General features: G+C 37.4%; 2 protein-coding genes across 3 annotated transcripts in view; one reads left to right on the top strand and one right to left on the bottom strand.

The window, feature by feature from the left end:
• Window positions 356–8,193, top strand: LOC109841890 (the record flags this gene model as incomplete). The annotated part of the gene is made up of 12 exons (XM_020410813.1): window positions 356–445; window positions 1,519–1,634; window positions 2,965–3,079; window positions 3,172–3,300; window positions 4,237–4,291; window positions 5,102–5,141; window positions 5,240–5,436; window positions 5,532–5,815; window positions 6,704–6,853; window positions 6,949–7,383; window positions 7,486–7,545; window positions 7,615–8,193. Coding segments are annotated over 12 exons (1,782 nt in total), but the record flags the coding sequence as incomplete, so codon positions are not given.
• LOC109821294 overlaps window positions 9,842–15,214 on the bottom strand; it is a 7,443-nt gene continuing 2,070 nt past the window's right edge. The window contains exons 3-4 of one of the 2 annotated variants that reach the window (XR_002241963.1): window positions 14,595–15,040; window positions 9,842–9,925 (exon numbers count right to left, since the gene is read on the bottom strand). Coding sequence is in view for 1 of the 2 variants with exons in the window: in XM_020387509.1 (XP_020243098.1) it covers window positions 14,712–15,040 (329 nt within the window). In the remaining variant the exon portion in view is untranslated. Of the gene's footprint in view, window positions 9,926–14,427; window positions 15,041–15,214 lie in introns of those variants that run through there. The other variant, XM_020387509.1, reaches the window with a different exon arrangement.

Genomic DNA, 15,214 nt, shown 5'->3' with positions numbered 1-15,214 from the left:
AAATTTTAGCAAATATCTTGATTAATAGGGGTAATAAGTCTACACACATGGTTTGGGCGTATATAAGCAAAAACCCTAGAAAGAATTAGCGTATATTTTCATTTTTTTTATTTGAACATCTTTGTCTCGAACATCATGATCAGGTTTTTTTTTTCTTTTTTCTTGTTTCCTTTCAAATGTATGATGGTGTTATTTTAGTTCACTTTATTTCATACTGTGATGGAAATATATACTTGATAAATTGATGATTTTAAGTTTTATTTTGCTCAACTAGATGTTCAAACTCACCCAATGAGATTTTGAGCATAATGTCATTGTTCTTTAGTCCTGCAATATGGAAGCTGGTTATATTTAACTTTTTATTTTACAGGAAGAAGAAGCAGATGTTAGAAAGATCAGCAAGTTATGTGAATATGCTTCTAAAAACCCACTGCGCATTCCAAAGGTAATATCCAACTCTCTAACTTAATAACTTGAGATCATATGTTTACTTAAACGATTATTTATAATAGAAAAGTTAGTCATTTTGTACCTTTTCGTAGATATCCTATTTTTCCTACTTAAACGATTATTTATAATAGAAAAGTTAGTCATTTTGTACCTTTTCGTAGATATCCTATTTTTCCTCTGAACTATTTAATATTTTGGGTTTTGATTACCATAATTTTTTTTCTTGAAAATTGGAGAGAGATGAAACATGTTATTAAGTATGATCTATTGATGTTCTTCTCTAACCCTTTTTCGTATTACATATTTCATTGATTGGGCTAAAAAGAGGTGGTTATCATGTAAGGTCCAAACATAAGGTAGTTTAAGATATATGTATGTCTAATTTACTTAAGTGTACGTATTGGGTCATTATTCACAACTTGAAAACTTTGTCGGTAAAGTAACATCTAGAAAGGTAAGACATAATTTATATTGTAAGGTGAACAAAGGTTTACACTCATGGATATGTGTGTCATATTGCACTAATTTTTACATGTAAGACAGTAAAGTAACATCTAGTAAAATACGTTTGGACATGCTAATATTTGCTTAGCAAAATTGCCATGCAAATCATAGCCCAAAACACAGGCACTTGTATACATAAGCATATGATGAGGAATTTTTTCTTAATATTTAATAGCATATATAGAAAGATTTAACCTCTTGTGGTTCTCTAGATAAACTAATTTGAGAAAAAGATTAGCCATATTATGCTTTATATTGTAGTATCCCCAGCTCCCCTCTAGATAAACTAATTTGAGAAAAAGATTAGCCATATTATGCTTTATATTGTAGTATCCCCAGCTCCCCGCTAATGGCCAACAGCGTTAGGCATCAAGCAGTCACTGCCGGTGATTCCGTCTGCAGCATATTTTAGCTAAAATATTCTCTTTCCACAAAGAAATTTCACGTTGCTTCAGTCCTAAATTAAGTTGACAAATTAAGGAGAGTATTTTCCATGTAGTTAATTTCAAAGTAAGAATTTCAAACATACATGTTTGCTCAATTTCTGCATTTTTTTATTATCAGATCACAAGTTATCTGGAGCAAAGGTTTTACAAGGAATTGAGAACTGAGCAATTTGGCTATGCAAAAGTTGTCATGAGCATCTACCGCAAATTATTAGTTTCTTGCAGAGAGCAAATGTGAGTTTGTAAATAAGTAACTCTTCTGTTGCTGCTTGCTACTATATTTTAACTTAAGTTACTGTTTAAATACTAATGCCTCTTGTCTGTGAAATACACAGCCAACTGTGGTTGGTAAATTTCTTATATTATATGTTCTATTTCTTTGCTACTGACTGAGATCTATGGAAAGGCTTTTCTGATATATGCGACATTGCATACGTTGCCAACAGAATTTGACTGTTGAGGAAGTTAGATCAACGAATAATTTTTTATTGGTTAATTAGACAAGTTTGAAGTCTCCAAAATCTGCAACTAGATATGTTTGCTGGGCAAAGAGAGGATACTGGTCATAGGGATTTGACCATAAAATTAGGACCCAGAAAGTTTTTCTTCTTGTTGTGCATAAATTTTTCTAATCCAGTTATTTCTTGGAGTATCAGCTATAGGGTATAGGATCGGCAGTGCAGTGTGTTATTGCGTCAAGGGAGTTCAAGTCTAGTAGGCTTAACAACAATTTTTGGTGGATCAAATATAACAATAGATTCCACAATTATTAGGCCTTAATCAATAGGTGAAGGGATTTTGCACTAATATGTAGATAATTCGTAAAAAGAGTCTAGATATAAGGCCTGGGTTAGAATGCAAAGTAGAAATCAGATCTAGGGTGGGACTAGAAGCGGATGAGTAGACATGCGTATAACCTGTTTTATAATCTTCTGATTTGTTGGGGATTACTATATTGTTACATGTTTCAACCATATCTGTTGTCTCCTTTGAGACATTTTCATTTCTAGAGGACATTAAGGATGTTAAGCTTATATTTCCATAAGAATTCCTCCAGCCCATGACAACTTTCCTCAGCTAATGCGCATTACAGTTCAGCTTGTCTGCTCACAAGACCGTTTTCATGATAGTTTCTGGTTATGGAATTTAGAGAACAATGCGTTTGGATTTCACCTCTTATATGCTTGGTTATGCACCACCTGCAGTACTCATTTGATTGCAGTCAGAAGCAAGTTACCTTTGATTTTTTTATGGAATTATAGGCGACATAATTTAATTGATATATATTACTTCTTCCCTGGTTGATTATGATATGCCAGCTGCTTGAAATTCATGAAATTTGTTGAGTGTAAGTTTGCATGTATGTCTATTGTGGAATTTTCTGTTAAATACAATATTGATTTTTGAAACTTCCTTGAGATCCTTAGTTGACGTCTATTTGTCATCTCTATCTCTGATTTAAATTTCCTCTTGCTTTTGCTGTTTCTTGTTTCCAGTCTTATGATATTTAGTATTCCTTTTTATCATGTTGGTTGATGGATATGATGGGCTCAATGTATGACAGGCCATTATTTGCAAGTAGCTTATTGAGCATCACACAAATTCTTTTGGATCAAACAAGACAGGATGGAATTCGCATTATAGGATGCCATACACTTTTTGATTTTGTAAATTGTCAGGTATTGTATGATACAACTTTTAAGTATAGATCTAGTTCTTAAAGGAAATGCACGCTAGACTAAGATTATACTGAATTATTTACACATTCTAGATTGATGGCACTTATCAATTCAACTTGGAAGCCTTGATTCCGAAACTCTGTCAACTATCTCAAGAGATTGGGGAGGATGAGCAGTCACATCATTTACGTGCAGCAGGCCTGCAAGCTCTTTCTTCTATGGTAGCTATCTCAACTTAATATTTTTTGAAAATAAATAACTTAATATTTCTATTACCTTACCTCCTTATTGTACTTCAAACCTTAAAGAAAAGGCATAGTATGGTTTGTCGTTTGTTAATCGCCGGATACTTGTGTGAATGACATTTTTGCTTTATGGACCTTATTTGATTCTATTTAAATGGTACTGTAACAGTTTTGCTTAAAAAACAATAAAGAGAGACCTCAGCTTTCAACCAGAAATATTATTGTTTTATACTGTTCTCAACTTTAAGATCTAAGATAGTGGATATACTACATAAAGAGGTATCATGAATTCATGATTGGTAAAAGTAGGACTTGGGTTTAACTAAATAAGATATTTGATCCATCTTGTTACAAAAAAAATTCATTAGGGCTTTCTCCAATTGTGTCTTATTGTAGTCTATAGTGCAGGCAACTGAGGCAAGAGGAATTTGGGGTACTTTTTCTGCATATTTTTTGTGTGCATATGCACATGCATGAGTACGTTCCCTATATGACGAGTGTTTTTGATATGAGGTTCATTAAGAATGCTTACGGAAGGTGTAATAGTCATGCCCCATTTTCTAGTTTATGTTCAAAGAGATGTAAGGTTGCGCTTGATACATGGAATGCATTGTACAAAGTCTTATAAAATGGTTAGCCGGTGCACTTGATAGCCTTATAAAATGGTTAGCCGGTGCACTTGATACTGTCCTAAAAAACTCACCATTTGATCATGCTGCCTAGCTTAAGTTGTGGATTCTGTACAAAGTCATCACTACTATCCAGTAGGGTATATTCTGTAGGGATCTACTTTATTTGTTAGATATTATATCCATAGCCTATCAGTTCTTGTCTCTCAACATTTAAGTTTATGTTTTAGCTTTCATATCTTTATTGTACTGATGCTTTTGTTTTCTTAATCATAATACACAGATTTGGTTCATGGGGGAGTATTCTCATATATCAACAGAATTTGACAATGTAAGACGTAACTGATTCTTTTCATTTTTCCTCTTTCAGTGTACTTTCAGTTAGATGCATCTTTCCTTCGCCTTAAGTTGTATTGTACATGGTATATCTTGTGAAACACTCAACAATTAGGATGAGTTACTTTTAAGGGTCAATTGCAGATTTCATATGGTAGAATGCATAATCTTATTTTTCTATGTACATCTGTAGCCAATACATGTACTAGCATAAAATCTGACTTCCTAGTAATATGGTAGCATAAAATCAGACTTCCTAGCAATATGGTATGTGATGCATAATGTGAATAGGAAATGAAAACAATACTTTTCATACTGGGTTGGACGTGAAGATCTAATTTATTGCTTCTTGTATCCACCTTTGCTGATTGTTGATTTTGACTCTCAAGTATCACTTGTCTGTCCATTTCCGGTTCTCAAATGTTTAGCACATATCATACTTGTAACTTGCCATGTCAAAGTTTGTCACTTATGCTGTAATGTTCTCTTTTCATCTTGTCAATGGCAGAATAATTATAGTTGCCCATTGCTTACTCATGTCCTTTTCTTTTTTGAGAGAGAAAGTTGAGATATATTTCAATCTTGGCACAACAATTCGTCAAAGAAAGTACCTTATTTCATTTCCACTTAATGATGATAAATTCTCTTTAGTTTATTGCAGTTTACTTATTAACAGGGGCTTTTGCTGAGGCTGACCCTGTTGAGTCGGCTGTACGACCAACTCCACCAGTCGATGCAGCTATAGTCGTTACATCTCTACCACCCCCAGTGACTCGAGGGGGAGGAGGTATAATTTAATTAACTGAGCAAAGCCATTCTTGTAAATGACAAAGGAGAACTGAATTTGACCACGTATGACTTTGTCCTTAGTCTCTTTTTTCTTGCATAGATTATTCTTTGTAGCAATTGTAACTGAATTTCTATGCCTCATTAAAAGTTTCACTTTACAGGGATGAAGCCAAGAGTTCCCATTTTTGGTCCAGGGTTTGTGTACATAATACGGCCAATCTAGCCAAGGAGGCTACAACTGTAAGGCGGGTTTTGGAGTCCCTTTTTCGCTATTTTGATAATAACAATTCATGGTCACCTAAACAAGGGCTTGCTCTTTGTGTCTTATTGGACATGCAATTATTAATGGAGCAGTCTGGTAAGAATTTGCAATGTATATCAAAATTGTATTCTATGTTTGATTGCATTTCATATCATTGTCCTTTGTTTAAATTGACTTGCGTTTTTACACAGGGCAGAATACACATTTGTTAACCTCCATATTGGTCAAACATCTTGATCACAAAGCTGTTGTAAAACAGCCCGACATGCAGCTAGATATTGTCAAAGTTACCACCAATCTTTCCAAGCAATCAAAAGTGCAGATTTCACCATCAATAATTGGTGCCATGACTGATCTTGTTAAGCATTTGCGGAGAACCATGCAAAGCTCGTGCAATGATAAAGACCCAGGGGATGGATTGATCAGTAAATTCAGAATAGCAGTAGATGAGTGCCTCGTTCAGTTATCTAAAAAGGTATTTCTTGATACTCCAAACATAAAATTGTTGCATTTTTCTTGTAAATTGGATACTTTTGTCTTTGGGAAAGCTTTAAAGGCTCTCCAGTAGATTGTACTTGAGTTAATTTAGCATACCTTCATTGTTTATATAATGCACAAAACTACATATTTTTTAAGTAAAGGTGAGTGGATTTTATTTGCTCTAACAAACTTTACAGTTATACTGAGGAATTCCTAGGTTTAACAACTCCAATTGATGCCACAACTAAGAATATTAACAAGGATAAACCAGCCTATACAGTATAGCATACAAGTCATCTCTTATACACTTGCCTACTCAGCTTATGCTTCATGTCGGCTATACTATTATTCACAATCCAACTTGGAGGGTGAGCTTCAGCCTTACAAACCCTAGAGTTCCTCTCCTGTCAAATTCTATAAATGCTAGCTAATAGTGATCCTCTTCTAGCGCTACTCTGCAACTTTCTCCCCTTCACCATCTTCTGAAACTGCTAAAAAATTAGAGGCCAAGCTCTAATAGGAGTTCTTAATTTCATCGCTTGAAGAACAACCCTTAGGACCCCCTGAGAATATGCACATTGAAAGAACAAGTGGTCTCTACTTTCATTTTCAGAAGCACATAGAAAAACATCTACTCTCCTGTAAAGTACCAAATTGATCCATCCACTTTTTAGTTCTAATTTTTCTCAATGCTACTAACCAAGCAATAAAAGAATGTTTTGGGACACCATCTCTTCTCCCACATAGTAAGAAATAAGATACCTCATCATTATGCTCATTGATAATACACCTTTTATAATGAGGTACGGTGCGGTTTTCTTTCCTCCATACAAGCAGTGAATATGATTGATAAGAGTTATCGTATCTTTTGCCTCTAAATCAGGTTGGTGATGGGGGACCAGTACTTGATATGATGGCTGTGATGTTGGAGAATATTTCTTACACAGTGTCAGCCGCTAGGGCAACAGTTGCTGCAGTTTACCGGACTGCCCAGATAATGGCATCAGTACCAAACTTGTCTTATCAAAATAAGGTTAGCCAATTTTCCTACATTTGATAATTGATAGCATATAAGATCGTTATAGTATATTTCTTGAGAATCATTTTATCCAAAACGACATGATGCAGGCTTTTCCTGAATCACTCTTTCATCATCTGCTTGTAGCAATGGTCCATCCAGATCATGAAACACGTTTAGGGGCACACCGTATATTCTCTGTTGTTCTTGTTCCTTCTTCTGTATCTCCTCATCTCTCTGATGCTCCAGAATTAGCCAAGTATGATCTTCAAAGAACACTCTCAAGGACCACATCAGTCTTCTCATCTTCAGCTGCTCTTTTCCAAAAGTTAAAGAGGGATAAGTCCTCTTTTAGAGAAGCCTCCCAAGGTCAAGATGGACAACTAAAGAGCAGCAATGATCCCAAACTTCCCAGATTGCAATCTTCCAAAAGTCGATTTTTTAGTATTAAAAGGCTACAGTCATCTAAAAGTCGAATGTATAGCATGAAAGGCCCTCAATTACCGCCAACTGCAGAACAAAATTTGTCTGAGAACGAAGAAGTGGTATATGCATGAATGCTTTGTAGTTGTAATTTGTAACCCAGCTTCGTTATTTTCCTCTACAACACATCACCAATGCTTGACTTTTCCTTGCATTATATGCAGGACTTTGTTCCCCTCAGATTAAGTGGCCGGCAGATTTCGCTGCTGCTTTCATCTATATGGGTACAGGCCATGTCACCTGAAAATATTCCTCAAAACTATGAAGCTATTGCTCTGCTTTCATCTATATGGGTACAGGCCATGTCACCTGAAAATATTCCTCAAAACTATGAAGCTATTGCTCACACATATGGGTTGTTATTGTTATTTTCTCGAACTAAGGTAAATATGAATTATTTCTAAGCCTCGTAAATTTCTTCTTTTTCAACTTATTTCTGCTTGCATTTTTGCTTTTTCTAGTAAACTGTTCTCAATTGCATTGCAGTCAAAGCTTAATTTTAGTTATACGGACTTCTTTGCTTTAACATTGAAGTAATAACTTTGTAATTCATAGTTCGCCTGGAACGTGGTGACATTCTGTGCCATATGAGTACAACGCCGCAAGTGAATAGCACATTACATGATTCTGTATTGTTTATGATACTACCAACTTATATTCTTTCACAGCTCTATACTGCACTTCTACTTTGAAAACATGCAAGTTGATTTTGACTGATCAGTCACTGACACAATCTATCCCGGTGTAGTTTAAACATAAAAGTTTTTGAAAGTTTTATACTTCGAAATGAGAAAAATAGACAAGTTGAGCGCATATTTTATTGTAGCTTTTATCAAGTTGAATTAATGTCTTAGTGTTGGAGTGCCTGATCTTATGTGAGCTGATCTATGCTGTTTGTAAGCATGATCATGTATTAATACATGCAGGTTTAGATCATTTCCATTAGCAACCATTTGTCTAATTGAATTGGTAGATTTAACATGCAGCTTATAGTTCAATGATTCAATCCAGAGAAACATGTACTAATGCTAGTACCAGTGGCAATCCTTGGATTATGGACTCTTTCTTCCCCTTGAATTAGAGTATTGTTGTTGTTTGTAAGGTGACTGCCTTTGTCTAGTTTTACTTGAATTGGGTGTTTTTTTTTTTTGCTGTTTTGTTTCTTCTCTTATTTGGGTCCCTGTAGTTTGTATTGGATGATAAAATATGAATGAAAAAATCATGAATTTTTACCTTGATCTCCATATCCTTCAAATTTCCTTTGATGTTATCCAAAATCAAGGGAAACACTTTTCTGTGATAAAACTAATTTCCAGGCTTCCCCTTCTGTTTTATCTTCGTTTGCTGAAAAGACTTTGGGGCAGCAGCTGAACGAAGATAAACCTCAACAACGGAAGAAAAGAATAAAGAATAGAACGAAATTAATGTGGAAATAGAATGCTTTTCCATCGTACCAATGGAATGAAGTTAAGAATAGAACGAAATTAATGTGGAAATAGAATGCTTTTTCACGTACTCATGTTTGGATGCAATTTAGAGAATGATGGGGAATGATCGTATTTCAAAATTCTGCATTTTTCTAATTCCTATCCAAATGAGAATTATCATTCTCTACCATCTCATGAAAAATGCTCATTCAAATGAGAATTAATGAAAAATAAGAATGAAAAATATTATACTTCCAAAAAAAAAAGGAGTGTTCAGTAGGATGCAATGAGAAGTGAAAATTAATATTTCATTCTCACTCATTCCTACCTATGTAGGAAACGAGGCACATGTGTAATCAATAGAAAAAAGCGGCTTAAGCGCACAAGAATACCCTATAAGTTTTTAAAACTGACACTTGAATGCCCTAAAGTTTTTTTTTTTGCAATTAAATACTCTTCAAGTTTGCACAACTAAGGGTATTCAAGTGCAAGTTTAAAAACTTTAGGATGGTTAAGTGCAACTTTTAAAACCTTTTGAGTATATAACCGACGCAGCTCATGCAGAGAAGGGCAAAATATAGGGTATTTAAGCCAAAAACAAAAGGCACACAGCTCATGCAGCTTGCTGTCACTTTTACAGAAACACATACCATCCAAAATACAAGGGTGGAGATTGCTCATGACAACTCATACAAAGATTCAAGAGCTCCCAGATGCTGATGGTGTTGGAACAAAACCGGGGCCCAATAGAGCAGGGTCGCAGCAATAGAAAAGCAAAAGTAGAGATAAAATGATAGACACACAGATTTACGTGGTTTGACACTTGATTGCCTACGTCCACGGGCAAGGATAGAAGAATCTACTATGAGGAGAAAACTCTGGAGTTACAAACTCTCTCTCTTTACAAGGAGAAACTCTCTCTATTTTTTCTCTCACTCTTCTTATATAAGAAGTTGTTTCTGGTCTCTATTTTTTCTCTCACTCTTCTTATATAAGAAGTTGTTTCTGGGATGAGATTTCCTTAAGGATTTGAAGTCTATTTATAGGATTTTGAAAAACACTATGCATAATAAAATAATAATAAATTACTATGCTATGGGGCCCGCCCTTTTGTTTTCTTTTCCTCTTTTCAACATTTGTGGTTGTGCACTTTCGGTGGGTTTGGAATATTAGGCACCTGACAATCTCCCACTTGAAGATTTGATTGAGCATCAATCATATCTTCACATCATTTTTTCTATCTTACCATCTTCATGTTGCTTACGTCTCTGAACGACCACAAGAGGATGTCAGTACTGACTGCTTTGGTCAAAAAATCTGCTAGGTTGTCTTTGGTGTGAATTTTCTGCATATCCACTGTTCCTTCTTCCACTTTCTCACGAATGAAGTGATACTGAACTCGAATGTGCTTGGTCTTTGAATGAAAGGCTGGATTTCTTGCCAAATGCAAAGCACTCTGACTGTCACAAAATAAAGATATCTTCTTTTGTTCATAGCCGAGTTCCTCCAGCACCATCTTCAACCACATCGCTTCTTTACTAGCTTGTGTAGCTGCTACATACTCTGCTTCTGTTGTTGAAGTAGCCACAACTGACTACAGTTTTGAAACCCAGCTTACAGCTCCGCCAGCAAGTGCAAACACATAACCTGTGGTGGATTTGCTATTATCACGATCACCTGCATAATCAGAATCAACATATCCACTAACAGTAAAATCAGATCCCCCATAACATAATGCAACATTTGAGGTTCCCTGAATGTATCGTAGAACCCTCTTTACAGCATTCCAATGCTCTTTACCAGGATTCGCCATGTATCGACTAACCACTCCCACTGCTTGTGCAATGTCTGGTCTTGTACAAATCATCGCGAACATTAAGCTTCCCACTGCTGATGCATACGGTACTCGAGACATCTCCATCCTCTCTTCTTCACTGCTAGGACTCATACTGGAGGATAACTTGAAATTAACAGGAAGTGGGGTAGAAATTGACTTACAATCTTGCATGTTAAAGCGTCGCAAGATTTTCTTCAAATAGTTCTTCTGAGAAAGCCAAATCTTCATATTAATTCTGTCTCGGTAAATTTGCATCCCTAGAATCTTGTTTGCAGATCCTAAATCCTTCATTTCAAATTCCCTAGCCAACTGAGCCTTTAATTCTTGGATACGATCTTTGTTGGGGCCTGCAACCAACATGTCGTCATCATACAATAATAAGATAACAAAGTTATTTTCACCAAACCTCTTGAAATATGCACAAGGGTCTGAATTAAGTCTGTTGTATCCAAGGCTCATGATGAATGAATCAAATCTCTTGTACCAACACCTCGGCGCCTGCTTTAGACCGTACAGAGATTTGTTCAATCTGCAAACCAAGTTCTCTTTTCCTTTTTCTTCAAAACCTTCTGGTTGGAGCATGTAAATTTCTTCTTCAAGATCTCCATGAAGAAATGCTGTTTTCACATCTAGCTGCTCTAGATGTAAGTCAAATATAGCGCTCATAGCCAGGACAATTCGGACTGTTGTTAGTCGAACTACAGGAGAAAATATTTCATTAAAATCAATACCTTCTTTCTGAGCATATCCTTTTACCACCAATCTAGCACGATACCGCTCCACTTGATCATCGCCATTTCGCTTGATCTTGTAGACCCATTTGTTTCCAATGGTCTTTCTTCCTTGTGGCAGTGACACAAGTTCCCAAGTCTTGTTCTTATGGAGAGCTTCAATTTCTTCCTGCATTGCTGCCATCCACAAAGATGCATCTGTGTCATTTATAGCTTCATGAAAAGTTGATGGCTCTCCATCTTCTGTTAGAAGACAATATGCAACATTACTCTCCGTAATATACTCCGAGTGCCAAGTCTGTGGTCTTCTCTCACGAGTTGACCTTCGAACTTCTGGAGCCTCGGCCTCGACTGGTTCTTGTACATCATGCTCCGGTGTCGCTTCAGAAGAATTCGGATTATCTTCTACCTGAACAGCTACAGTCTCTGAGTCATTCCTCGAACTGCTTTCTTTCTCTTCACTTTGTAGTTGGTTCTCTACAAAGATAACATCTCTGCTGATGATAACCTTGCGGGTAGTGGGATCCCACAGGCGATACCCCTTTACTCCATCAGCATACCCCAAGAATATGCATTTTCTGGATTTTGAATCCAGCTTTGTAATTTCTTGGGCATTGTACATTACGTACACTGGACTTCCAAATATATGGAGGTTGGAATAGTCAGCTGGTTTGCCAGTCCACATCTCCATCGGCGTCTTCAATTGTATTGCAGTTGATGGAGATCGATTCACCACATAACAGGCGGTTTTTACTGCTTCCGCCCAAAAGACTTTTTCCAGATTTGCAGTAGCCAACATAGCTCTTGTTCTTTCCAACAGAGTTCTGTTCATCCGCTCCGCCACTCCATTTTGTTGAGGAGTATAAGCCGTACTGAATTGTCTTTTGATGCCTTCTTGCTTGCAGAATGCTAGGAATTCACCGTCTGTGTATTCTCCTCCATTATCTGACCTCAAGCACTTGATCTTCTTTTCAGATTCAAGCTCGACCCGCGCTTTGTAGGCTTTAAAGACTGAGAACACATATGTCTTCTTCTTGATAGGATACACCCAATATCTCCTGGAGTAATCATCAATAAAGGACACAAAGTACTTTGCTCCTCCTAAGGATGTAACTGGTGCTTGCCATACATCAGAATGAACCAGTTCCAGAATAGCCTTGCTTCTAGAACTCGATGTGTTGAACTTCAGTCGATGTTGCTTGCTTGTAACACAATGCTCGCAGAATGGAAGAGCTACCGAATTAAGTTCAGGAAGCAGTTTCTGATCGGAGAGAACCTTCAAGCCTTGTTCTGACATGTGGCCTAGCTTGTGATGCCACATCATGGTTTGTTCTTCTCCACGGCTGGTTGATGCCATACATGAATCAGCTTCCTGCAGAGTCTCTCCCTTGAGCATGTACATATTTGCAGCTATCTTTTCTTCTTTTATCACCACAAGCGCCCCTCTAACAATCTTCATGACTCCATTTTCTATATGAGTCTTGCACCCGAGCTCATCTAATTGTCCCAAAGACAATAGATTCTTCTTCAAGCCCTTCACATGTCGCACATCTTGAATGGTGCGTATTATACCATCAAACATTTTGATTTTGATAGTACCAATACCACAAATCTCTAAGGCATGATCATTCCCCATGAATACAGATCCTCCTGAGATAGGTTCATATTTGTGAAACCAATCTCTCCGAGAGGTCATGTGCCAAGAGGCTGCTGAATCTAGAAGCCAGACATCAGCAAACTTCTTTCTGCCTTCATCAACAGTGGTTGCTCCACTGAATAGAATTTCACCATCCTCTGACGTGCTGACAACGCATCCTTGAGATGTTGATGGCTCTGAAGACTTTTTATCTCCACTCTTCTTGTTGTGCCAACACTCCGATTTGACGTGCCCTCTTTTGCCACAGTTGTAGCATTTGATATTCTTCTTACTTCGTGATTTCGATCTACCATGGGCATGACTCCCACTGGAGCCACGTTCTGTTGATCTTCCTCTCGTCACCGACAAGGCCTCCGCTTGCTGCGAACTTGTCTGCCTGTCTTCCTTGTTCTTGCGCCGATTTTCTTCCTCCAGAACAGCGGCTGCAACATCGTCGAAGACTAGATTGTCCGTGAGGACGTTGTTCGTCAGGTTGATGATGAGTTGATCATACGAGTCAGGTAGACTCTGAAGTAGAAGTTCTGCACGTTCATTCGCACCAACTGTATATCCCAACGTTGTGAGTTGGGAGAACAGTGTGTTTAGGGTGTTGATGTGGTCGGTCATCGATGTAGATTCCGCCATCCTCAGAGTGTAAAGTCTCCTTTTTAAGAAGATTTTATTGTGCATGGATTTCGCCTCATATAGCTTTGTTAGAGTATCCTAGATCTCCTTTGCTGTCTTCTTCTCCTCTATGCTTGACAGTACCCCGTCTGCTAATGCCAGATGGAGATTTGCAATAGCATTTTCGTCCATCTCATTCCACTTCTTATCATCTGTGATATCATCCGGCCTTGCACTGATGGCCGCCAGGCAATTATCTTTTCTCAAGATAGCCTTTATCTTCAACTTCCACAGTGAGAAATTACTCCCGTCGAATTTCTCGATCTTGAACTTCGCCGCCATTGCTTCTACCACGAACAATAACTTCTTACTATTTCACGTAAATAGTACTATATTTATGAACAATAACCATATACGTGAATAGTACCGTACTTGTGAATAGTACCGTATTCGTGAACAGTACCGTACTCGTGAATAGTACCCATCGCCTCCAAAGGGTAAATGATAACCTAACTTATTTTATGATGTGGAGGATCCACCTTTGGTGGCAGCCACAGAGCATACGATAAGTAGATATATACAAGTACCCTAAGTTGGCTCTGATACCACTTGTTGGAACAAAACCGGGACCCAATAGAGCAGGATCGCAGCAATAGAAAAGCAAAAGTAGAGATAAAATGATAGACACACAGATTTACGTGGTTCGGCACTTGATTGCCTACGTCCACGGGTAAGGATAGAAGAATCTACTATGAGGAGAAAACTCTGGAGTTACAAACTCTCTCTCTTTACAAGGAGAAACTCTCTCTATTTTTTCTCTCACTCTTCTTATATAAGAAGTTGTTTCTGTGATGAGATTTCCTTAAGGATTTGGAGCCTATTTATAGGATTTTGAAAAACACTATGCATAATAAAATAGTAATAAATTACTATGCTATGGGGCCCGCCCTTTTGTTTTCTTTTCCTCTTTTCAACATTTGTGGCTGTGCACTTTCGTTGGGTTTGGAATATTAGGCACCTGACAGATGGTACATCACCCTGTCTCCAGACCTGAACTTGAAACACATCTGAATGTACAAATAGCTAGAACTTCGTTCCTTGCTCTGGTTTTCGTCTGCTAGAAATGAAGAGCTATCTAAGTTCCTATACCCCATGACCACATGATAGGAGTAGAGACATTCTGTGGTGGCTGGGGAACCATACAATGTTGCTGCCGTTGATGAAAACCTTCGATTGCAGTGTTGCCATCAGTTTGACATCCAGATTCCTCGACTTCCATCGATGCACCGCCGGTTCCTTCTTCTGCTTTCATTGTTTCCTCTATTTGTATCCCTCCTCCAGATTCTGAGATGATCAATGAAGAGGCATGGGATGGCGCCCAGGGAATAACGGCGAGCGAGTTGTTAGCAACAGCTTGTTTATCTTCAGGCATTTCCTCTGCTGTTACAGCACGCAAAGCTTGATCTGCACAAAGCCCCAGCACATCAGTTAACTATAGTGCCTATGTTTTTTTTATCAGAACGAAGATAAAGGAGACAGTAAGCAAGTGCCAGCTTTGAGAATTTAAAACCGCAATTACAGTTTTATTGAATACATAATTTGGGTAACAACAGTGTATACTTGGACAAACCATTTTAC

Source organism: Asparagus officinalis, chromosome 1 (assembly GCF_001876935.1).
Source record: "Asparagus officinalis chromosome 1, Aspof.V1, whole genome shotgun sequence".
Taxonomy (NCBI): domain Eukaryota; kingdom Viridiplantae; phylum Streptophyta; class Magnoliopsida; order Asparagales; family Asparagaceae; genus Asparagus; species Asparagus officinalis.
The sequence above is the reverse complement of the archived record's forward strand: the minus strand, read 5'-3'. Positions and strand labels throughout refer to the sequence as shown.